Raw genomic sequence first — 25,285 nt, forward strand, 5'->3', positions numbered from 1 at the left:
TGATGGCTTTCCTTTTGCATGCTCCAGTGATGCCCAGGAAGGGCTGAAGGGGGTTTCTCAAAGTCAAGGAAGGATCCCTAAATGGCCGAATTTCAAGAATGCTATGTCATCAAATCCCACCTAAGGACTGTTCCAATGTCAAGGATCCTTCATATTCTACCAAAGATAGAGTCCTTCATTCAGAGAAATTTCAAAGATGCATGTGTGTATCCTCAGCAGGTATTAAGTACCCACAAGCCTTTGCCCACAATTTGCTGGAAGGGAAGGCGAGGCCTCTTCAGTGCAGCCTGCGCCATTGGAGCTCAGCAGGATTTAGATCAATATGTCCAGGAATTTTTATCATACAAGCATAAAAAAAACTGACAGAAACCAATGTGTCCAGCTCCAAATAATGAGATTTTTAACATACCATGAGTCAGATAAAACAAGTCTTTAAATTAAACATTTACAGCAGTGATAGAGCGCCAAGTGCCACAAAAGTTTCATTCAGCCTACCTGTTTGTTGTTTGAAGTATAATCCAGAGATATTTTCTCCCTAAGAGTCCAACAATTGTACAACATTAGAGAGTGCCAGAATCATCACGGTACCCTGAAACCCTCAGTCTGCTGAGGTTAATGACGCACACCTGGGGACACTCGTTAGCCTGTTCCAATGTGTGTTCACTGAATGCTAAGAAGGAGTTTTGCCTTGCCTCTGTAGGATCCTTCCAAGGAAGGACTCGTCCTACCAAGGAAGGATTTATTATTTTCATTTAAGCAGAGGAAAGAGGGAACGTTTAAATCAACACACTAATTGTAGGCTTTGATTGTTAATGCTTTTATTTCTAAAAGTGTACAAAATTACTAATCAAACTCCACAGATGTGTAAATCACATTAAGGCTTTATCAGAGAACCTGGAAACATGCTTTAAATACACTCAATCAAGAATTAAACATTTCAAATAAAATATTACAATTTTTTTTTTTCCTCATAGAAGCTTCAAATTGCAGAGAAATCAGTAACATTCACACCACTCAGGTTTAATACTTTTCAGCAGCCTGGTAGTTTCATCATTTCAAAATCAGACACACATATACCAACATCAAAAAAAGGTGAAGTAAATTATTGCATAATCTTACGTTCTGACGATTTATTTCAAGGTATATTTCATTGCATCTGGTGTCACATGTGGTGTGAATACAGCATCAAATATTTGATTTCCATACAAATTTTCAGTTGTGAATGGAGGATAGCATCACTAGCAGCAGGCTGAAGCCAATCAGTAGCAACAGCAGGAGGAGGTGTTGAGGCAGCTGGGAGGTCCAGGAGAGGCCGAGGAGAGACGCGCTGGAGCGAGGCTGTCTGGATTTCATGTACTGGTCCACAGAGTCCATCAGGCTGTAGGGCTTCGGACAGAAACCAAGCTCTCGGCGGGCCTTGTTGATCTTGAAGGTGTGGCTCACAGCTATGTTCCTCACCTGCAGCGGACAGACATTTGTGTTAAATATGCAAATGTTTCATCGAGACAGAAATCATAGAAACTCCCAAAGCTGCCGCAGAGACGTCCAGGCCTAGTTAAAGGTTGTACTGTCAGGCTAATGGTTCAGTTAACCTCTCCTCAAACTTGGTTTTACATTCTGATAGCCTGTGACTGATGGATGCCTCCGGTTACTGCATCTTCTTACTGCGGGGGGATAAGGTGTCTGCTTGTGAAGTGATAGAGGAGTTCAGACAGACATCGATGAGACAAGAAGAGTTCCTAAAAGCTCTTTTCTATCTTTTCATCCTCCCACAGGTCAGCAGTTCGTCTCTCATGACGTCAAACTGCGTCAATCAGCACACGCCTGTCACAGAACAGCTCCTCTCTATGACTTCGCCAGATTGTTGTGTATTAATCATCCTGTACATCATCATTGTTGAACACGCCGCAACCACAAACTGCTGAGTCCTGCTCATCCTGTCTAACCTGACGATCATCCTGACTAAATTCATCACCCTCTGGTAGCTGCGCCTTTTTACCGTCCTCACTTTTCCCTCACTTGAGACGCATCGGCATTAAAAAGTAATTCACTACCGAAGGCTGACTGAACTCAGGACATGGCATGTGGTTTATCATGTTGCTGACGTTGTAGTGATGCAGTGGCGTGAGCAGTGCATATTTCAGGGGGGATATCTGCTGAACCTAAAGATGGTATGCAGAGATATGTGAAAAATGAGCTCGAGGAACTGGAAGAAAACGAGCCACTGGCGAACAGAGCTTGGAGAATAGCCTCGCCACAGCGAGCGACACACCTCCACCTAACAAAACGTGCAAGCCTACAAGCAGTTTTCAAGGTCATCCTGCAGATGCTGGACTGTTTTTCAGCAGTTGCACAATAGGTGGTGAAATACAAGTAGCTAGTGCGTTGCATGTGCAGGTAGCCAGGAGGGCATATTTATTTGTAAGAACGCTTTATGAATAAAAACGATTCAAACTGGAATGCGTCTCCTGCTCTTCGGGACGTGCCGGACAACGCCCCTCACCTGTGATATAATCACAACATACCGCCGCCTGTCCTGAGCTGTTGCTTAAGTATGTATCTAGGTATGTACATACCGACATAACCTGTCTGTTGTTCTCATATTCGAGCCCTATCGTCTTTCTGAAGACAGTAATCCTTAATAACAGGTTACACATAGTTTGTGAAATAAGCTAAATAATTTCCCGAAATATCTGGGCACTGTAGTTTTTAGCAAATGGTACTCAAAGAGGAGTAAAAAGTGCATTTGCTGGGGACTATTTTCAGCTGCGGATTAATACACATTTGGAGCTCTGGTGATTATTTCCAGCAGAAAGACAATGTACGTGTGATCGAATCAAAATAAACTACAATGATGGAGCTCTATGGCACAGAGGAGTAGCCACACCAGGCTTTGACGACACAGACAATACTTGCTAATAAGATTTGTTGATCAGAAAAATATTAAATATCACCAGACGCAGCTGTCCACAGTGTCTGAACTGTAGTTTGACATTTGAAGCTGCATCACCCTGCAGACCTGGAATTTACCTACGAGAGGAAAAACTCCTCCACACGTCACGCGATGGCTTAACCTGAGAGTTGGCAGGATCATTTGCCACAAGGCTGCCCGACTCCGCTCACCATGGCAACAGCCACTGTACTGAGGTCACTTCCTGCAGACTTCATCCCGAACTTCCTGTTCTGACCCGCAGCAGTTTATGTTTTATTCACAGGACAATCATCGATCCCCGGGCCAGCAGCTGTCTGACAGAATGAGCTCCATGTGCAGGCCCACAGGCTCAGCTTCAGTTTCTGCCTCATCACACATTCATGAGGACCTTACAGGCCGTGACGGAGGCTCCTTAAGATGCATCGTAAAGGTCTCCCCAGGCAGGAGCGCCTAACTGCCCTCTTCCTGATACATTAAAATTCTTCCGTGTTAAAGTGCAACAGACCAGCGCATCATATTAAAACGCTTCCTGTGACTTTGGGATTTCGTTAGTTGCCAATATTTTGGAATTCATTCAAGGCTCACTTTGGTTGTCTATAATTTATGCACAAGAGATAGCATCTGACGAGGGAGGGGGAGAGCAGGGGGGGGGGCTGATAGGAAAATACCAACCCTAATGAAGTCTGTCTTCACTGTTATGGGAGAGACTTAAACAAGAATCTTCTCATGGGAGAAGAGGTAACCTAGCTCCAACACACGAGACACATACTTTCTATTAGGTACATATGCATGCACTGTAACACTATATACACATGCCATCATTACCCAAAATGCATCTCAGACTTCATTCAGGTCACCTAAAGAAACTTTTTGAGGAAAGTGAGCAGTAAAATCAGTCAGTTTTTATTCTTAGTTTCAAATACAGAGTTCAGCTGCTGTATGACATTTAATAAACGTAATTAGAAACATGTTCAAGAGCAGAAAAGGCTGTTTCTCCAGAATTAATTTGAAGTCTGGGAGGAAATAAAAGAGAAACAAAAAAAGGCAGAAAGACAGTTACCTCATTTCTGGTAAAGAGGAGGGGCACTTCTATCACAGGTTTCAGGACTACATGCAAATATTCCACCAGGATGGCTGAAAATAGAAGAAAAATACAGAGAAGTAGTGTTAGTGACAACTCGCAGAATGTTTAAACAAATGGGTGTACAAATTTAAGAGGAAGAGAGATGAGCTACCTGCCGAATAGACGACGGAAACCGGCAGGTTTATCTGTGGCCTGCTGTAGCCCAGTTTTTCAAACTGCAATGGTAATGATAGTGATAGTGTGAATCTTTTGAAGTGGGGTGTTATATGGTATTTATCCATAGTCAGTGCATTACATACAGTAGATGTCAGATGCATGGAAGCTAAGCAATGTACTGCTGTGGACTGGGGGCAGCAGCAAAACGTATTTAGCCACCCGAAAAAATTAATATGAGTTTAAGTGTATATTGTGATTAGAATATTTTCTCCACTTTACCTTGCTGTCAGACAGCGATTACTGTGGGAGACTACAGCTGTTAAATCGCCCTCTTCAAGGCCAGACTCCATTGAAAAAAGCAATAATTTAAAATCACTAAACACCGGACCTGCTGGCCTTTTGCCGCTTCAGTCAGTTAGTTTGTTTCTGTTACTGTGTGACTTTGGAATTTAAAGGGGTTGGTTTGGATTCACCGAAGTCACACAATAACACAAACTACCTAAGGGTGCTTTCAGACCTGGAGTTCGCTTGTTTTGGTCTGAATCAGGGACAAATTTTGTGACAAAGGTGCATAATTGCCTAGAGTTGGTTCGTGTTCTCACCGCAGCATTTACAAGCGGACCAGATAAAATGCCTTGTGCGAGAAAGCTGCTCTTGATTGGTCAGAATTTCCATGTGGGAAAAATCCAGGAAGTAAACAAAACGTTGAAGAAGAGTACACTTGCAAGATAAATGTGACACTTTCTAATGTCACAATGGAGGGACAAGTACGCAGGTTGATTTTAGCGCTGCTCATCGTGGACTATATTGCTGTCATTGTTCATCTTAGTCAAACCATACAGTTTGAAAACGAGGTGCGGCTCCAACTAGAAAACAATGTTTTGATACATTGAATGTGCTGAATGTGCATATTAAGGCAGTACAGGAGGAGGTGCACATTAATAATCCTCCAGGACTGTAACGTGCTCATGTTTAGAGTTCGTTTGTAACTGGACCGAGACCACCTCTTGAAGAAGGTCTCTGTCCAGTTGTTTTGGTGTGATTGCTGTGTTCACACCTGCCCAAACAAGCTGCACTTAGGGGGCAAGCAAATGAGTTTGACTGAACTGAACCAAACAGGGCAGGTGTGACAGCACCCTAATTGAGCGGGGCAGCAGTACACCAGCAACTCCCATGTTCAGCGAGCTAAAATTACTGTTTTTGTTAATGGAGTCTGGTGGCTTTGATGCGCATAGATTGGTAACTTAAGTCGTTAACGGCTTCCCTGTTGAAAAGAGCTGCGGTGAATATAACGTACACTGATACACTGATTAAACTGCTATTAGGTGGCTATAATACATTTTGTTGCTGACCCCATCTGCAGGAGTACATTGCTTAATGGTAAAGATCCAAACTATCCCTTTAAATTTGGTCAAAATGCTTTTCAATTAAACTGTAAACATCCTTGACAGTTTAAAGGGTAAGACAGGAGTTATTCTAGATATCTGTTATTGTCAACAAATCCCATTAAAATGCCAAACAATTTTCTAATGTTCCTACTCTGGTGGTGGCACTCGGCCTCAAGCCCATTCATCCTGAAGATGTACATTTTTAAAAACAGGTCACGGATATATACAGTTTCATTTTTTACAAAGTAAATGTCTAAAACAGCTGGGCACTGTAGCTTTTAGTATGAGTTACTAAAACAGGAGTAAATTGCGCATTTGTTGGGGACTACTTTCAGCTGCGGATTAACACACATTTGGAGTTTTTACAGCAGCAGTTTGTGGGATTCAAAACTACAACTACAGTGCCTACATGCATTATTGTGAAGGAATTTGTCACCCAGTACAACAGTGCGGCTGATTTATATGATATTAATCATTTTTGGACGACCAGAAATTTACCCCAACAATGAGACATATCAAGCTTTGGCTTCACAGTCAATACTTAGGATCGATTGATGTTGGTTTTCATGAGATTTACTGACAATAAGAAAGTTTTTGAATGTCACCAGTGTTATCATTTCACTCACCAGTGGTGTCAACCACTCAAACAGATTGACTGAAACTCCGTCGTTAATGAAATAGGCTTGTCCACTCTGCAAAAGCGAAGGAAACAATGGGGACACTGAACATCGTCTTACTCAAATATACAGATAACAGCAGCCAGTGGTTATCGTTAACACACACGTAAACAAATGTTGCCTACTTCTGGTCTTAGTTTGTGATGTGCAGAACAGAAAAACTGACTATAGCAGGACAAGACGGACTAATCGTCTCCAATATGCAAGTCATAAATAAGTTACTGATACTAAAGACATAACGTTTAAAAATAATCTCCAAGTCTGATTTTCTTATCCTGCTTGGATTAGTTTGATCACACTCACAGCGACACAGTTCCTCTGCGGTGTCAGCGCCTCGGCCGCCAGCGTGTGGGCCAGTACCAGGTTGTCTACATGCACCCAGTTCATCCTGGCCTCCGGGTCACCAAACCTGAAACTGAACAACCGACGCTCCACGTTCATCTGAGTGAGAAAGAGACAGAGAAAGATGAGGGACGATGAGTGAACGGTTTGATTTACTTCTCGAAATAGTGGCTTGAAAACCTCTGGCGTGCAAGACTGTGGTGGGTGAAAGCCTTCATTGCTTTCCTTGGTAAGTTCACAGCAGAGTTTGGCAACAGGCAAGAGGCAAGCAGGCGAAACATGCTGGCAAGAGACGGGGAAAAGATGCAGGGGAGCTAATGAGGGAATGGGAATGCTGGCTGAAGAAAACTACATGACAGGTGGGGAATAGCAGGTACCTGATATGACAGGAGGAGGTAATGAATAGAAAACAGGAAACTGCGGGAAATGTGTAAACAGAGGTAGGCATTGGGTACTGGCTCCAAACAGTACATTGAGAACGTCTTTGCAAGCATCACATGACTAAGCAAAAATAAGAGGTAACTAAGAATAAAAGTGTGATCTGTCTTAAAGCGATAGTGCACCCAAAAATGAAAATTCAGCCATTATCTACTCACCCATATGCCGAGGGAGGCTCTGGTGAAGTTTTAGAGTCCTCACATCCCAGGGGAGAGTGGGTAGCAGCACAACTCCACCTAATGCAGGCTGTGTCCTGAAGCCCCGACCCCAACTTTTTATGTCAGGGCTTCAGGACACTTGGATCACTACGGACGAGCAGTATGGAGATATTTTGTGGTTTCAATTATGTGTTCTTGGACGTTTTAATCTGGGGCACCGTAAGCCTCCATTAGGTGGAGTTGTGTTGCTACAACCTCTCCCCTGGGATCTCCACAATACTCTAAAACTTCATCTGAGCCTTCCTCGGCATGAAGGTGAGTAGATAATGGCTGAATTTTCATTTTTGGGTGCACTATCCCTTTAACCTTCTAAAGTCTGTTTATTCATCTATGAATACCTTGAACATTTTTCATTTAGAGTAACTTTACCAGTATACATAAGTTGTGAAAACCAGTAGAAAGCAGTGATTCAGTGATTTACAGGCATACATAGACTGTATTAAAGTTTAATTTCTTACATTTTCTGCCGCATTTGCGTGTATAAATAATGAAAAAATTTACAACCTCGACCTGTTAAACATTTGACCAATTTTTTAAGCACTTGTGTCCTTTTTCCAAGGATTTTGTGCTCTTGGCGGCTTCATATTTTGTTTAATTGGCAAAATGAAAAGTGAGACTTGTAGCTGAGTTTGTCCTGAAACAAAGGATGCCATGCACGAGGGGAAAGGACCGTTAAAAAGATCCTATACAAAGACAAAAAGTTGGGAAAAATGAACAAAATCAACCTAGCTCCAGGGGATTTTAATTGTTTTAATATTGTAGTGTAACAAACTGAAACTAATACCCTCGTAGATAACATAAATTATTGTATGCTCATGATTTGGAATCAAAATTATGCACAATTTGTAATTTTGGAAACAGAGCATTTCTATGCATTTTTGGCACAATTTAACTCCAGACTAATGGATAAGATGGCGCCTCTAGTGCGGACGCCTGTTACAGCAGCTCCTGCTCACCGCTGAGCTTTTCTCTCTCTTTTCTTTTTAACTTTCTCACTTTGACTTTTTGCTTTCTAGACATCGTGATTTCCCAAAACTGAATAAATACCACACATAGCAACACAAAACTGCTTTGCAAGCTCAATCATGTTGTAACTAAGATATCCACTGGAAAAGATATTTTTTTCACGGACCGGTTATTGAGTTTGTTTACATGGCGGTGGAGAACGAGCTAACCCTCGTCTGCTGAGTTTTAAAAATGCCGGCTATTTTGCTGCTTTCTGTTGACGTCACATTCCGTCTTGAGTATATCCAATCAGCACCAAGTAATCTCCAAGCCCCAGCCAGGAGTCTCTAGGGGCCGTTCTGAGTACCTACTCCGAGGCGAGCCCTGCGTTCCAAATCGCATACTTCTACTATATACTTTTAGTATGTACTGCAGCTGCCCTTAAAAAGTATGTAGTGTAGTATGCAGTATGCATGCAGTATGCATACTACTGGAACACACTACATCCACCATCACATCGCTCCCTGAACTCCGACCCTCTTGCTCACTTCCGCTGCCGTCCGTAGCGCCACATTTGAATATTTTGTGTTGTTGTACTTCGGAGATGCAGCAAATCTCCTCTCGTCAAGCTCGCCAGAGTTGTGCACACCGTCGGAGGTGCTGGAGAGCTCTGTTGCTGTTATGTCGTAATGTATGTTGTTGTTTTTAATAAACTGACGTGTTCACGTAAACAGTTCCAAGCCTATTATTAGTGACCTGTCTATTGAACTAGTCACCAGTAGGCATATTAACCCCCTTCACACATAGCTCTCTGTTGCTGGCAGATGTTTGATGTTAAATATATTTACAGCTATGCAGCTGCTGGCACTATATTCTGTCTGCACGTGAAGCAGCCTTACATTCACATTACTTTTATTTGTAGTGTAACATACTTGCACATTCTTACTACATTACTTAATATGTATTTGACTTTTACTATTTATATATTTACTAGTCTATACTGCTCATACCTGGCCCATAGTGTATTCATATTTAGTCATATTCATTCATTATTTATACCACACTTACAACACTGCCTATACTGGTAGAATCTTCTATATTGTAGTCATAGTTGAACCCGTGATTTCGTGATTTCCCAAAACTGAATAAATACCACGCATATCAACACAAAACTGCTTTGCTAGCTCAATCATGTTGTAACTAAGGTATCCGCTGGAAAGAATATTTTTTTCACGGGCCATTTAGTGAGTTTTTTTACATGGCGGAGGAAGCTATATGAACGAGCTAATCCTTGTCTGCTGAGTTTTAAAAATGCCGGCTATTTTGTTGCTTTCTGTTGACATCACATCCCTCCTTGAGTATATCCAATCAGCACCAAGTAATCCCCAAGCCCCAGCCAGGAGTCTTTCGGGGCCGTTCTGAGTACCTACCCCGAGGCAGAGACTTGTTTAGCCCCCGTAAAAGTTCCGGAACACTGTCCTTCGGGGGTGGTTCCTGTGGTGGAGACACGCACCAACGGCCCTGGCCCCGTAAAATTACCGCGAAGTTCCTGCGGTGGAAACGGGCCTAATGGCTAAAGAAGCATGCTGACATGCATACTGCGAAATATGACCGGATGTAGTAGAACATCCTGGTGCTTTTGGCATACTGCATCTGACATACTATGTATTGGGACACACTAATTCTTTTTCTGGCATACTAAATAGTATGGTAGTATGGGTATTGGAACGCAGGGAGGGACTTGTTTAGCCCCTGTAAAAGTTACAGAACTCTGTCCTTCGGGGGTGGTTCCTGCAGTGGAGACACGCACCAACGGTCCCGGCCCAGTAAAATTGCCCTGAAGTTCCTGTGGTGGAAACGGGCCTATGGCTGAACGCGGAAGTACCGGACACGATCGCCGCGCTGGACGGATTCCAGCTCATCAGACACGAGCGGACAGCAGTAAGAGGAAAGGAGGGGGGCTGGCTGTGTTTGTGAATGATAGATGGTGTAACTCTGGGGACATCACTATCAAGGAACAGCATTACTGCAGGGACATTGAGCTGCTGGCTGTTGGCATGAGACCATATTATCTACCCAGGGAGTTTTCTCATGTCATTATGGTAGCAGTGTATGTCCCCCTGTCTGCAAAGGCTGAGTCTGCTTGTGACATTCTCCACTCTGTTACAAGTAGGCTGCAGACACAGCACCCTCAGGCCCTCCTTCTGATCTCTGGGGACTTCAACCACACCTGTCCATCCACCACCCTGCCCACCTTCACCCAGTATGTTTCCTGCCACACTAGAGACAATAAAACACTGGATTTATTTTATGCCAACATCAAGGAGGCATACTACTCATCCCCCCTGCCCCCCCCTGGGAAAAGCTGATCACAACCTGGTTCATCTTCTGCCTGTCTATAGACCTCTGGTGCAGAGAGAACCAGCAACCTCCCGCACTGTGAAGAGGTGGTCTGAGGAGGCCGAGGAGGCCCTGAAAGACTGCTTCGAGGCCACTGTGTGGGAGGTACTCAGTGATTCCCATGGGGCGGACATTGACAGTATGACATCATGCATTACGGATTATATTAACTTCTGTTTGGAAAGCACCGTACCCACCAGGACTGTACACTGCTTCTCCAACACCAAACCCTGGATTACTCCAGGTATAAAAGCTTTCCTGAAGGAGAAGCTGAGAGCTTTTATATCTGGAAACAAGGAGGAGCTGAAGGCTGTGCAGAAGGAGCTACGGAGAAACATCAGGCGGGGAAAGGAAGAATATAAAAAGAAGATGGAGGTACAGCTGCAGCAGAACGACGTCAGCGGAGTCTGGAGAGGTCTGAAAACCATCTCAGGACACAAACAGCCAGACTCCCAGGCCAGAGGCGACCAGAAGTGGGCGAATGATCTGAATCAATGATCAGTCTGCCCCTTCCCTGGCCCAGACATCACGGCTGCAACCCCCCTCATTCTCACCTTCATCTTCCCCCCCACCTACACTCCTGGCATGCTGCTTCAACACCTCCCCCACCCCCGTTCCCCTGGACATCTCACCACCCAAACCCACCCCCCGCCTCATCACCCCCACCCCCCAGCACACAGCCCCCCTGCTCCAGCTTGTCCTTCACTACCTGTCAGGTGAGAGATCAGCTGAGGAGGATAAAGACGAGGAAGGATGCGGGTCCAGACGGCATCAGCTCCAGGCTCCTGAAGTCCTGCTCAGACCAACTGTGCGGGATATTTGAAGCCATCTTCAACCTGAACCTGAGGCTGGGGAGAGTACCACAGCTGTGGAAGACATCCTGCGTGGTACCTGTGCCCAAGACTCTGCACCCCAAGGACTTCAGCAGCTTCAGACCGGTGGCATTAACATCGCACCTCATGAAGACTCTGGAGCACCTGGTCCTGTCTCGTCTCCGCCCTGCAGTAGGCCCTTTAATGGACCAGCTGCAGTTTGCCTACCAGCCTGGCATTGGGGTGGACGAGGCCGTCATCTTCCTCCTGCATAGAGCTCTTTCTCACCTGGAGAAGCCTGGAAGCTCTGTGAGAATCATGTTCTTTGATTTCTCCAGCGCTTTCAACACCATACAGCCTGCACTTCTGAGGGACAAACTGGAGCACATAGGAGTGGCTAATCACCTCACATCCTGGCTCCTAGACTACCTCATGGACCGGCTGCAGTATGTCAGGACCCAGGATCGTGTATCGGACTTGCACCGGACTTGCGTGCTGGCACCGTTCCTCTTCACCCTCTACACTGCAGACTTTACACACGACACCCCCACCTGTCATCTGCAGAAGTTCTCTGATGACTCTGCCATCATCGGCCTCATCACAGATGGGATGACAGGGAGTACAGAGAACTGAACCAGGACTTTGTGGACTGGTGCCTGAGGAACCACCTTCAGATCAACGCAGGTAAAACCAAAGAGCTGGTGGTGGATTTCCGCAGGCGCAAACTCCTCCCCCCAACACCAGTGAACATCCAGGGAAAGGACATTGAGATGGTGACATCTTATAAGTACCTGGGTGTTCATCTTAACAATAAACTGGACTGGACTAATCACATAACAGCACTGTACAGGAAGGGCCAAAGCAGACTCTACCTGCTGAGGCGGCTCAGGTCTTTTGGAGTGCAGGGGGTGCTTCTGAAGACCTTCTTTGACACTGTGGTGGCATCAGCTATCTTTTACGGAGTGGTCTGCTGGGGCAGCAGCATCTCGGCTGCAGATAGGAAGAGACTGGACAAGCTGATCAAGAAAGCCAGCTCTGTCCTGGGATGCTCTCTGGACTCTGTGCAGGTGGTGGGAGAAAGGAGGATGACAGCCAAGCTGTCATCTCTGAGGACTAATGACTAGGGTTGGGTCCCAAGAACCGGTTCCAAATTAGAACTGGTTCCGAATTTTCGGTTCCACCTGAATCATTAAGAAATTTTAATTTCGGTTCTGCTTTTTGATTCCTAAAAATTGTCCCTCGCCACACACACTCGTTTCTGTTAAAAATGCATGCACGGGGCGCCGGTGGCTTAGTGGATAGAGCAGGCGCCCCATGTATAAGGCTGTTGCTGCAGCGGCCCAGGTTCGACTCCAGCCTGTGGCCCTTTGCTGCATGTCATTCCCTCTCTCTCTCCCCCTTCACACTAGACTTTCCTATCAATTAAAGGCAAAACTGCCCCCCAAAAAATATCTTTAAAAACGCATGCGCAGCTGCGTCTACCCCCAGCTTGTCGCGGCACGCCGTTCTGTTTGGACTGCACGCGGTTATTTTCTTTGATGAAAACACGATACGAACCTGTATAACGTAAGTTGTTCGCCATCATGGAGCGCAGCAGGCACTCTAAAGTGTGGCTTCATTTTGTCAAAACGGATGACTGTTCGGCACAGTGCAACACTTGTGACAAACGTATTTCGTGCAAAGGAGGATGCACCATGAATATGTCAAAACATCTTCGCCAGCAGCACGGTATACAAATCAAAGAATGTACTGTGTTTGACATGTTGCGCCGGCCTCCCTCCTCCTCACAAGCCTCATCCTCCTTCGTCAGCCCGGCTCAGCCAACAGCCAGCACCTCCTCATGGGAGCCCTTGCAGTCGGGTAAGTTCAGTGAACTTTTATTGAAGATTTAAATAACGCTTGTTTAGTTTCTAAATTTAATAAGCAACCGCGTCAAATGTGTTTTTGTAGATGAAAGCTCGCAGTCGCAGAGTTTACGGCCTAACGTTACTGCTCAAGCTAACAAGCTGGTCCCACAACGTGAAACTCCCTTCACCTTAGCGGCTGGAAAGTTGACCGACACTGAACAGGTGAAATGTCATTCATGCACAAACACTGTCTCTCCTCAGTCATTACAGTGTTTTATCTAAATGCCAAATGTTGTCTGTAGCTAACAGTGCATGATTGTGGAGGAGATGGTGAGAGGAGCCAGGGCGACAAGGAAGAAATGGAGAGTGAGGAAGAGGAGCATATGATAGCAGAAATTATATTTGATAGATTCTGAATCTTAATCATTATATATGGATGCTTGAACTTTTTTGTGATAAGCTTGTTCGTTATTTGTTTTGCAGCCACCTCCCTGCAAAACTGTAAGGATGACTCCACTGGAGGAGCTTTTTGCTGACGAAGATGCTGTAAAGATGACATCACTATCCATCCAGGACAGAGTTGAGAAGGAGTTGCAGATGTACAAGGATATGCCATCCATCGTTACATCTGATGACCCTGCTGCTTGGTGGTGGAACATGCAAACCATGTATTCTCGTTTGTCAGACATGGCCTTTTTATTTTTATGTGTACAGGCCTCCTCTACACCAAGTGAATGAGTTTACTCCACTGCGGGAAACACAATCTGTGCTGAATGTTCATGTATACTGTCTGAGAAGGCAGACATGCTTATTTTTCTGAACAAAAACTGTTAATGTGGGGAGTTTTTATACCTGTTTGTTCCATGCAGGCCTCCTGTACACTGGGTGAATAAGTTTTCTTTAATGCGGGAAACACAATCTGCTGGACATTCTCATATACTGCCTGAGAAGGCTTGAGATATGCTTATTTTCTTGAACTGTTTCTATTCTGTTTTTTATACCTGCTAGTTCCCTGCAGAATGTGAATGACTGACTGACTGAATGTGATTCAATTTGTGGAAAGGTGTATTAAAAATAAAAAATAAAAAATTGTGTGAAATAAGCATTTGACATTTTTTGACCCCGCCCCTCAAAGAATCGGAATCGAGAATCATTAGGAACCGGAATCGGAAAGCAGAATCGGAATCAGAATTGCTAAAATTCAAACGATACCCAACCCTACTAATGACTCCCATCCTCTGCAGGAGGAGATAAAAGCTCTGGAGAGCTCCTTCAGCGATAGACTGATTCACCCAAAGTGTGTGGAGGAACGCTATTGCAGGTCCTTCCTGCCTGCTGCTGTCAGGCTTCATAACCAGCACTGCTCACAGTAAACTGCACCATGAACACTTTAGGGACACTATGGACACTTATGGGCACCATAATAAGCATAACTGTCCCCCATGTTGTTATTTGCACATTCAGTATTCACTTGCACTAAATATGTTCACTTTAATCCATTGCTCACTTTTTTTTATCCACTGCTCATTATTATTATTATTATTATTATTATTATTATTGTTATTATTTATTGCTGTTTCTTGTATCTTTTGTACTTTTTTCTGCACGCCTAGTTTTTTAAGTTTTTAAATATTGAAATCTTTAATTTGACTCTTTCCCCTTGACTGCTGTAATACTGGAATTTCTCAACTGTGGGATCAATAAAGGTGTATCTTATCTTATCTTATCTTATCTTATCTTATCTTATCTTATAAGGTTGAAGTAAACCTACAATATATGGGTAAAAAAAGTCAGCTGCCTTGACAATAAATTCAGACCATAACTAACTACATGGAGCCCTTCAGCAGACTGTGCTGCTGCCTCGTAGAGGACAGACTGGAAGAAAAGGCAGCTGTAACTAGACGCCCGGAGAGCTCTATCAATAATGTACACTCTTCAGGCAAGAACATATTCTGCCAGGGAGGCTTCAGACACTGCAAGATGTATATTTCTCCCACTGCCAACACAAAAGGAATTAGTCTTTTCATATATATGAAAAGGCAAAGTGTGTATATATATATATATATATATATATATATATATATTTTGTTTGTATCTCTCACCATGACTCTGTGGAGGTGTCTCCTTTCCTCTGGTCCATAGATGCCACAGGGCCGCAGGACACAGGTCCGAAGCACGTCTCCACCTTCACAAGAGACCATTTAAACATTACTGAATATGTGTGTGTTTTCTGAAAATATAAGGGAGCAAACTCGCCATTGTGTACCTCCGCAAGTTGCACTTAAAGTTCACATCCATTTGTGTGAAAACATGGATGCCTCCCACACCTTTCCCCTAGCAGCACACAACACAATACAATCAGTACAGCTTCAAGATGAACACCCAAGATTAGTGTCAACAATTCAGTATCTGACCAAATGTCTTCCCTTTTGTTCCTGAGAAATGATGCTGAATAAAAAAGTGTTTTTGCAGAACATTATGTTGTCACCTTTTGGATATATAATGTCATCACTTCATCATTCTATCCTATTAGACAATTGTGTGAAATTTTGTCATAATTAGCATATGAATTCTTGAGTTATGGCCGAAAACAGAGTGGACGTTTGTGCCAATTGTAACACCTGTAAGGTGCTCTTAAAGGGATAGTGCACCCAAAAATGAAAATTCAGCCATTATCTACTCACCCATATGCCGAAGGAGGCTCAGGTGAAGTTTTAGAGTCCTCACATTCCTGAGAGTTCAAATGACGTTTTTCCAAACAACTTTTTATGTCGGGGCTTCAGGACACTTGGATCACTATGGACGAGCAGTATGGAGATATTTTGTGGTTTCAATTATGTGTTCTTGGACGTTTGAATCTGGGGCACCGTAAGCCTCCGTTAGGTGGAGTTGTGTTGCTAGCCCTTCTCCCTTGGGATCTCCGTAAGTGATGTGAGGACTCTAAACCTTCACCTGAGCCTCCCTCGGCATGAGGGTGAGTAGATAATGGCTGAATTTTCATTTTTGGGTGCACTATGATAAGATATTGCATTCACAAGAATGCAACAGACTGGTTCACAGTGACATTAACCGTTGACTAGCATGACTCAAAGTGGAAATTTGTGCCAAAGGTGAAGATATTCCCTAAAGGTGTTTACGAGATTGGGATGGGTGCATGGTCCCAGCGACTCTGAATTTTGACCACCAAAATGTTATCAGTCATTACGATCAAATAAACATTCGTGCCAAATCTAGAGATATCATGAGAATGGGGCGGATGGATGGACAACTGGAAAACATAATGCCTCCAGCCACAGCTATCACTGGTGCAGAGGCATAAAAATGGCTTGAGTTAGTTCCTCACTGATTCTGTTATTTCCACAGTGTTGTACACATAAATGTTCTAGCCGGCTAACTACTGTTCAAAAGGTCTTTTACATGTTGCGTACACTGATAATTTAACATTAAGGTTTAATTTAGGTAAACGTGCCAATACTATAATGAAGACATGCACACTGACCAGTAAAAGTCCTGCGTTCAAACCCCTACCAGCTTAATATAGTTAAAGTACCAAAAAGAAAAGCTCTCGTTCCACAGGAAAATGAAATGGAAAAGTTCTGCTACACAAATTTGTATTTTTTAAAATCCATTTCTAATTGTTTCTTTTTTTGAAACATTGGCTAATTGTGGTTCTCTGGGCCTTGTATTGAAATGCACTTGAGTAAATGTGTTTTCTTACTTTCCTCCAGTGGAAAAAACTTAGACAACATCCTCCTGTATCAGATGCTGTACATGAACGTTAACCTGCAGTATATTATGAGACTGCCCATTAGCTCTTCACTTAATTGAATATATAAGTTGGAGGTCACTGATGGGGTGTCGGGTTACACTGAAGGGGGAAGATGGAGGCCTGCCACCTGTTAATGTAAAGAGGAACTCGAAACCCATTATAGTGTATTAGAAAACTGTAAATGAGTCACATGACTGCTGCACTACACACTGGCACTGTCCTGTCCAGCTCTAAATTAAAACTAGTGTCACTGGTTCTGTATTGGATTGCACCCTCTAGTTTCCATGGTAACCCCTCAGTGCTTCAGTGTTTCTCTTCCACATAAACATTTGTACACAGAAACCAAAAGCTGTAGGGTTGCAGCCTCCTCTGATTGCACCCTTTCCACCTAACTCTGCGATTAAGCTGTCACTGCACACACACTGATCGTGTCGCACCTTTCAGGGAGCATCCGTTGGCAGAAAGGACCATCTGCTCTGCAATCACTTTAGTTCTGGAGTAGTGGTCGATGTGCTGCAGCAGAGAGCAAGAGAATGCATGAGATTGTATTATTATTGTTGGAAAATGTATGGGACATTGTTCTTGAGACATTTATAAGAATATTTGGAAAACATTTCAGTTGATATGGAAGAAGTAAAGGTAGCAATGCCATAATGTAAAGCTACTCAGTTACAAGTAAAAGTCCTGGGTTCAAAATGTTACTTAAGTAAAAGTGTGAGCATGAAAATGTCCTTAAAGTACTAAAAATAAGAAGTGTAGTTTTCAGAATAATGTACATTATATTATTGGATTATACATTGTAACATACTAATGTATTGTGTTCATCACATTAAAGACACAAAAGTAATCCCTCTCTAGCTTTACTCATGACCTATTAGAAGTGTGTTGCATTCGTACTCTCCTCTTATTTTGCTGTATTCGAGACGTTCCTGGGCTCAACGCGCAGGTGAAGGCAGGATGTTAAAATAAACGTGTCCAGCTGCCAGTCCGTAAGCAGCACACATACAAAAGGAAGCTACAAAATTTGGGGACATAACAGAAAAAACGCAAATATATTGTGGTGAAACGCCAAGTGGACAAGGCTTGTTCTAACACAAGAGTGAATCACTTTGCTGGCGACATTGTTTGCAGTGACTGTACTGTATCCCCACAATACTGCCGTTGGTAAAGATGAGGCTGACTTCAAGTGATCAGTGCCCAAATATATCTCTGACATGCTTGTGACACATGAACCTTCTAGGACCCTGAGGACATCAGGATCTGGCCTAAGGACCGTCCCAAGAGTTAAAACAAAACATGGTGAAGCAGCGTTTTGTTATCATGCAGCACAAACCTGGAATAACCTCCCACATGATGTTAGACACGTCCCAACTCCTTTTTTACACTGCATACTCCACCATGCAATAACTGCAACCATGTTATCAAACTCAATTTTAAATCATTTTAAATCATCCTTTTATCCTTGCACATCTTGTCATTTTGTAATTAGGGTCCGGGCAGCTAAGCTGCCAGGACACTATTTTAATCCTAGATATTCTTCTTCTTTCTTCTTTCTTCTTCCGAGGAAATCATACTTCCCATGGGTGAAAACTCACCAAACTTTGCACAAAGGTCCAGTCTCATGTCAGATATCCTAAGCTGTAAACTCAAGCCAATAGGTCTGATGGTGGCGCTACAGCAAGCGTCTAAAGTTCAAAACTTTGAAAATTCATAACAAATCAACCATACGTGTTACAACTTCACAACTTTCATCACACTGTAGCCCCAATACTGAAGAAACTTTTGTACCTTTAAACCTATTAAAAATTATGAAGTTCATCACTCTTTTTTTTTTTCAAAAACTGTAAAACTTCTTAAACCTATCTCTTCCCACAATTTTTGCTCAGTTGACACCAAACTTGCTACAGAGCATCTTCAGACTGTCCTACAAAAACCATGTTCCTCAGATTTTTGATTTATCAAAAATTGAGTCTACAGTGCATTAAAATGTTTGACTGTAAACGGTACTGTAAACATACATGCAAATTCTTGCTAAATAAATCTTCAATGTTCATGAAAAAAATGACAAAATTCTAGAGTCATGGTAGATGATGTGTGGCAAATTTCAGAATTTTATCTCAAAAACTTAATTTTTGACAGCATTTTGAATTTTGCTCTAATGTGAACAATTGGAGTCAATGTAAAAATGGCACTTTTGAACATCAGTTTTTCACTTATGGAGCAAATCAATCATTGTTACAAACAAATTACCAACATCTCCATGCTGTCTAGATGCAATATGTGTATTTTCAGATTTTTGTTTTGATAACTGAATTTTTTACAGTGGTTTGAAATCTGCTTTTCCATGCATGGACAGCTGCTAAACCTGCATGTCTGGCTTAGTCAATTTGTGAAGCTACACATGAATTGTCACTGACTAGCTTTATTTTATTTTACAACAAAAACACTTCACTTCTGTTTACGTTCAACAATGTTATCAAATGCAACAGAGCTAGCTCGCCTTTTAGCCTCATTGTAGCCTGTAACTCTAACTGCCTCTCTGGGCACCGCATTCATGTGTGTGTGCTTGCTGTTGCTGGTCTCGCGCTGGCTGGTTGGTGCAGCCTGGACCAAAATGCTTTTGTTGCTATTTGCAGAGCCTGGGCTGCCGACAGAAACCGGACTTTTCATAGCATATTCAGAGGACATGTAGCTAGCAGATTGTGAGGAGATGTTTGCTGTATGTGGCAAAAACTTTTCAAGCTTGGGAAAACTTAGAGAGCCTTTAAGTACTAAGCATACGACCAGATGAATGAGACTTGGATTATACTGCTCGAGTTGTACATGGTCCCCGATCAATCACTAAATCAATATGTTTGCCTGCAAGAGGCTGCAAGAAATACAAAGCTTTCTTCAAAAATTCAAGGTAACAGGGCATGACTAACTGATTTACAAATGGTCATTTTGTGGGTGAAGCATTCCTTTAATCTGCAAAGTCACTAAAGTCATCAAATAAATATAATGGAGTAAAAAGTACGATAAAAGACAAAAAAGTAAAGTATAAAATATTTAAACATAGTAGTATAAAGGAATGGTTCCCAACTGGTCCAACGATGGGGTTCAGATTTCTCATCGGTCATTAGTCCAAGGTCCACACAGTTAAATACAATTGGCATCATACTTGTGTTTGGCCATGTCTTCGAGCTAGTTTGCTGTCTCTGTCAAGTAGCTATTTGTTTGTCAGACACTCCAAAGCAGGAGACGACACTTCAAAATTAAAGTTTTGTGCCAGAAAGTCACTGTGCTTAAAAATAAAGTGTGTTTTTTACAAACTTGACATGTTTGTGAGTCACTTGTGGACCCCTTAGAATGGACCTGCGACCACCTTTTGGACCACAACCCACCAGTTGGGAACCACTGGTATTAAGTATGTGAAATTACACAAGTAGCATCAAATGGAAACGCTCAAGTAAAGTACAAGTACCTCACAATTGCACTAACGTACCATACTTGAGTAAATGTACTTAGTTACATAACTGCAATAGCCAGTTTGATAAGTTCATTCTTTTTTTTAAATTACCCACCACGTCGGGGGGCACATACGGCACTGACGCCTCATCACCCTCCTCAATTGGTTTCCCAGCAAACACCACATTGATGGTACTGGTGTACACCAGCCTGGGGATGCTCCTCTCCTTACACACTGAAAGACAGCGGATCAAACACACACACCATTACATCAAAGACTACCTGCGTGTTTTATGGGTGTGTGTGGGGTGTTGGGTGTATCCTCACCGTTTATGACATTATTGGTCCCTCCGACATTGATTGACTCCACCTGCTCCTTCCTCAGCTGGCAGACAGACAGCATAAAGTAAAAAAAAAAATAAAGTAATAAAGATAAAAGTAATAAAGATAATACATCCCTTGTTTTCACCAGCTTTGTCCTTATTATCTGCGCTGTACACAGCTCATGTACCCCTCAGTTTGGGCTCCTGAATTATAAATGAAATCCTAATCGGCATTGTTTCGTCATCATGCTGGATGACAGACCCAGACAAGCTCTTTGTCAGCACACACTTCATCTTACATTATGGTTAGCTGCTCTCTCATTGACACACAAACAAGTTGAAATCAAACAGAGACAGCAGTGAAGTGCATTCAGTGGGGTTTTAGTACAGAGGTTTGTCCGTGTATTAGTGCATTTCTTTAGTTTGTGAACAAAGCAAAACATTCACGGGCAAAGTCCTTAAAGGGACAGTTTACTCCAAGATCACAAGTACATATTTTTCTTTTACCTGTAGTGCTGTTTATCAGTACCGATTGTTTTGGTGTGACTTGCCAAGTGTTGGAGATATCGGCCGTAGAGATGTCTGCCTTCTCTCAAATATAATGGGACTACATGGCATTCGGTTTGTGGTGCTCAAAGCGCCAAAAAAATACATTAAAAAAACTCAACAGCAATGTCTCTTTACAGAAATCATGACCCGTTTCCTCAAGATAATCCACAGACCCTGCTGAGAGCAGTTTCATGTAGGAACTATTTTATCTCCCGCCAACTGTGTCACTGTGCAGAAGGAAGAGTGCATCTATTCATGGATGAGATCTAAACATTAATGGCGTCCTCGTCGGCTGAGCTGTAACATTAGCAAGCTCAGTGATGCTAGGTGAGCTAGCAGTAGCTGTATGCTTTCCTCCGTGCTGTGATTCGGTTGGCAGGTGTAGTTCGGTAGAAAGAAAATAGTTCCTACATGAAACTGCTCACAACAAGGTCCGTGGATTATCTTGAGTAACTGGGTCATGATTTCTAGAAAGAGACAATTCTGTTGAGTTTTTTAAATGCATTTTTTGTGGTGTTTTGACCACCACAAGCTGAGTGCCATCGAGCTCTATGATGTTCGAGAGAAGGCAGACATCTCTACGGCCGATATCTCCGACCGTCGTCAACTCTGAAATAATCTAGATTGAGTCATAGCAGTAAAGGTGAGGGAAAAAATATGTGTTTTTGATTTGGAGGTGAACTGTGCCTTTGAAAAGGAAGTTCTATTTTACACATCAGTCCTGGTGAGAGGAAGCTGTGTGTAACATGATACACTGCCTCAAGTGATGTCACAGGAGTCAGCCTCAGTTGAGGATGAAGACTACGAACTTAAATGTGGGTGTGGCGTTAGAAAGAAGTGAGTTTACTTCGTGGCTACATCAGCCGCTACACAGCTGAATCTCTTACCCAACTGCCTGCAGTCGGGTTGCATTGTGGGTAAATGTAGTGTAGCACGAGGGTTCGATGTGTGGTGGCTGAATCACTCTTGTTGGGAGTACACAGCAGAATGGAGACGGATATTCTCTTAAGCAGCACTTTACTATTCTCTACACTTCAGCTTCACAACCACACTTCCGGTTTGCACTTCCTTGTTATGGGTCACATGTCTCTTAACTAACCAATGAGGAGTTAGAAGGACTTAGACTTCGGTAAATGTGTGTGAGAATAACTGAGGCAGATCCAGCAAATTATTTAACTGTTTTTAAGAATGCTGCTGCAAATATTTTAACACATAAATATGTAAAAAATAATTGTGAACATAAATGTGTAACATAAATAGTTAAGTGTACAAGTACTGTAAATGCACGTTTAGCAAATTACTAAAACACATTGTAGTCATAATCGTACATATCAAACTTGATCTGCAGATTGACTTCAGTCTTGAGTCTTATGACTTTGAGGTTCAGTGAACATATGGACTCTAAGTATATTATTAATAGGAAGGAAGCATTCAATGAGGCAGTTGTAAAGCAGGGCTGTTGTTCCTCCACGAGTGAAACTAAAGGTTGAATAAATGAAATATGAATCTGAATTATTTATTTTGCCCCCAAGAAGAACAAAAACACAGTTTCTACAGAGTCAGATGCAAAAGAAGGCATGAAGACGAGTCACCTGTTCTGGTCCGGACATGCCGTAAGACGCTGTGTGAAATACACAGTCAACCCCTTCACACACCTTATAGAGGGAAGAATAATCCCGTATATCACTCTGTAAGACAGAAGGCAGAAAAATGACCCTCACTTTATTAATGCCATCCCTGATGAGATTGATTAGTTTATTGCTTCTCAGCCCTCACTGTTATCATCACCAGTGCATATATTCTCAACTGTTTGGGAGCCCTGCGGGTTTTCAGTGACAGAGTATGTGTGAGTCAATATCTGTCCCATGAAAGGACAGTTGTAATTAAGGTAAGTGTGCCATGAGGCCTGAGGCTGAAACCTGAATCATGTCTCCACCCTCTCTGCCCCAGTCAGCAGCTGGCGCTCAGAGGTGGATCACTCACCTGTGTCTGTTTCCAGCCAGCTACACAGACACAGACACAGAGACACACTGACGATGGCTGAAGCAGGGGAATATTAGAGCTGATTTGTGTCTGTGCGGAGCAGCGTAAATTAAAAGAAAAAGCAGCCCAGGCGCCGGAATAAATGTTGGCGTTGTACATTTCTGCAAACCATGAATATGTTACATTTAAAACATACTGTTTCATACATATTATGAAGTTCAGATTGTGTATAATGTTTCTAATCAAGAGGGGGAGGGGATGGTGGAGGCATGACAGCAAACAGTAGCAGACCAGTGTTTAAAAGCGGATGTCTTCGGGACATGTCCAGCCGTGCTTGTAGCAACTAAACATGATGTTTTCCTAACCCTAACCAAGTGGTTTTTGTTCAGTTCAGTTCAGGGTTTTTTTTTCAGTGTGTGATGTGCACTTGTAGATAAAATATAGGTCTATATTAATGAAGGTTCATTAGTACAGTTTTGTATTTCTCTGTAATGTAGCACAGTATTAACAATGTTACTGATTGGGTTGCCCCACCCAAAATATATTGCTTAATAATTCAATTAATATTATAAACATGTGGGCGACTAGTCGACTAATGGTGCTAAATGAGTGTCAGCGTGTACAGATACAATGTCAGAGTACTAGATAGAATTAAACTGTCACATCCAGGGCAAAGTTACTGGGTAACGTGCAGGGAAATATTGTTTGGAGTAAAAGTCAGGATTTCAAACACGTATCGGCTTCACAGCTCCTTCTCCACTGTCCCGTACCTGATAGTAGACAACTCCATCAGGGATTTCACAGGGAGGCTTGTTCATGTCCAGAAGGATCACCGACATCCCCTGACTGGCCAGCTCTCTCCCCAGCCTGAACCCAAAATATCCCCCTCCTCCTGTCACCACCACCTTCCCAGTGGAGACGCCTTGGGCCAGCGCTGCTTCCTCTCCCAGTTTTGAGGCCGCACACTCCGGGTTGCTGCAGCTGGCCGCCATGGCTCCATTTACCCTGTGGCGAACGGCCATGGCTGGGCTGGAGGCGACGGCTGGGGCTGGGTGTTTGACCCACGGCTGGTGGGTAAGGTGGGGGAGGTTGCGCATATAGTGTCCACCAGCCTGCAGGCGACAAGGGGGGACACTGTGGCAGGGAAGCTGCTTCACTTGGCAGAGAGAGCCTCCACTCTCACTCATGTTGGGACTGCACAGCTCCATAGATGTCCTGATAGGTTGAAGGAGGGGAAATATTGATTATTAATTATTGATCATTTTAGTGTCATTAAAGTTTGACCTGTGAAGAAAGAACAACCTCACACTGTCTGACAGAACCAAACGGTATATTCTGTAAAAGCTTGTTCCAGCTCTTTACTAAAGATTCAGTGTAATGTGTTCACACTGATGGCTGTGCCACTCCATCACAAGTCTTTTGCACTGTTCACATATTTCTCCAAAGTTCCGCCTTACTTATTTGATATAAACTCTGGGGTCTCCACTAGAGTTCAAAATAAAGTTCTGTGGATTTGTTTGGCTGTTTAACACAATCCTGTAATGATGTTGTTAAATTACAGTAAGACTTAAATTAAAAGCCTAATCCCAATAAAACACCCAGTCCCTTTTACTAACCTGGTGTGGCTACACATTTTGACAAATAAAGGCCTGTCTCAATTAGACACCTGATCCGGTTGCTAAGCAGTTTATTTCTATGGAAATATGTATGGAAGTTCAATAAAAGTTCTTCAAATGTATAAAACCGGGTTGTTGGCTACCCCAAATTATGTTTCCGTTCCTCCATGACTCTGTAAATTATTCATATTCCTTTGGCCCATAAGTTAATCCAAGTCGTGAGTATTGTTTTAAAAAGATAAAGTGGTGTTGTGTCGGTATGTCAGATGCCATTGTCCTCGAGTACCGTAACTCACTTTCTCTCTGTCAGAGCTATAGATCAAATGAATGATTCATAATTAATATATTATCTGAAGTAA

General features: G+C 42.9%; 1 protein-coding gene across 1 annotated transcript in view; it reads right to left on the reverse strand.

The window, feature by feature from the left end:
• Positions 1-801: 801 nt before the first annotated feature.
• The window catches only part of sdr42e2 (short chain dehydrogenase/reductase family 42E, member 2), a 47,253-nt gene continuing 22,769 nt past the window's right edge, over positions 802-25,285 (reverse strand). The window contains exons 2-12 of the mRNA XM_049562237.1: positions 24,081-24,525; positions 22,920-23,015; positions 20,783-20,840; positions 20,572-20,690; positions 17,446-17,521; positions 15,342-15,424; positions 6,541-6,678; positions 6,187-6,252; positions 4,168-4,231; positions 3,993-4,066; positions 802-1,458 (exon numbers count right to left, since the gene is read on the reverse strand). Of these exons, the coding sequence (XP_049418194.1) occupies positions 1,213-1,458; positions 3,993-4,066; positions 4,168-4,231; positions 6,187-6,252; positions 6,541-6,678; positions 15,342-15,424; positions 17,446-17,521; positions 20,572-20,690; positions 20,783-20,840; positions 22,920-23,015; positions 24,081-24,518 (1,458 nt within the window). The 5' untranslated portion in view covers positions 24,519-24,525 and the 3' untranslated portion in view covers positions 802-1,212. The remainder of the gene's footprint in view (positions 1,459-3,992; positions 4,067-4,167; positions 4,232-6,186; positions 6,253-6,540; positions 6,679-15,341; positions 15,425-17,445; positions 17,522-20,571; positions 20,691-20,782; positions 20,841-22,919; positions 23,016-24,080; positions 24,526-25,285) is intronic.

The sequence above is a fragment of the Epinephelus fuscoguttatus genome, linkage group LG19 (assembly GCF_011397635.1).
Source record: "Epinephelus fuscoguttatus linkage group LG19, E.fuscoguttatus.final_Chr_v1".
Taxonomy (NCBI): domain Eukaryota; kingdom Metazoa; phylum Chordata; class Actinopteri; order Perciformes; family Serranidae; genus Epinephelus; species Epinephelus fuscoguttatus.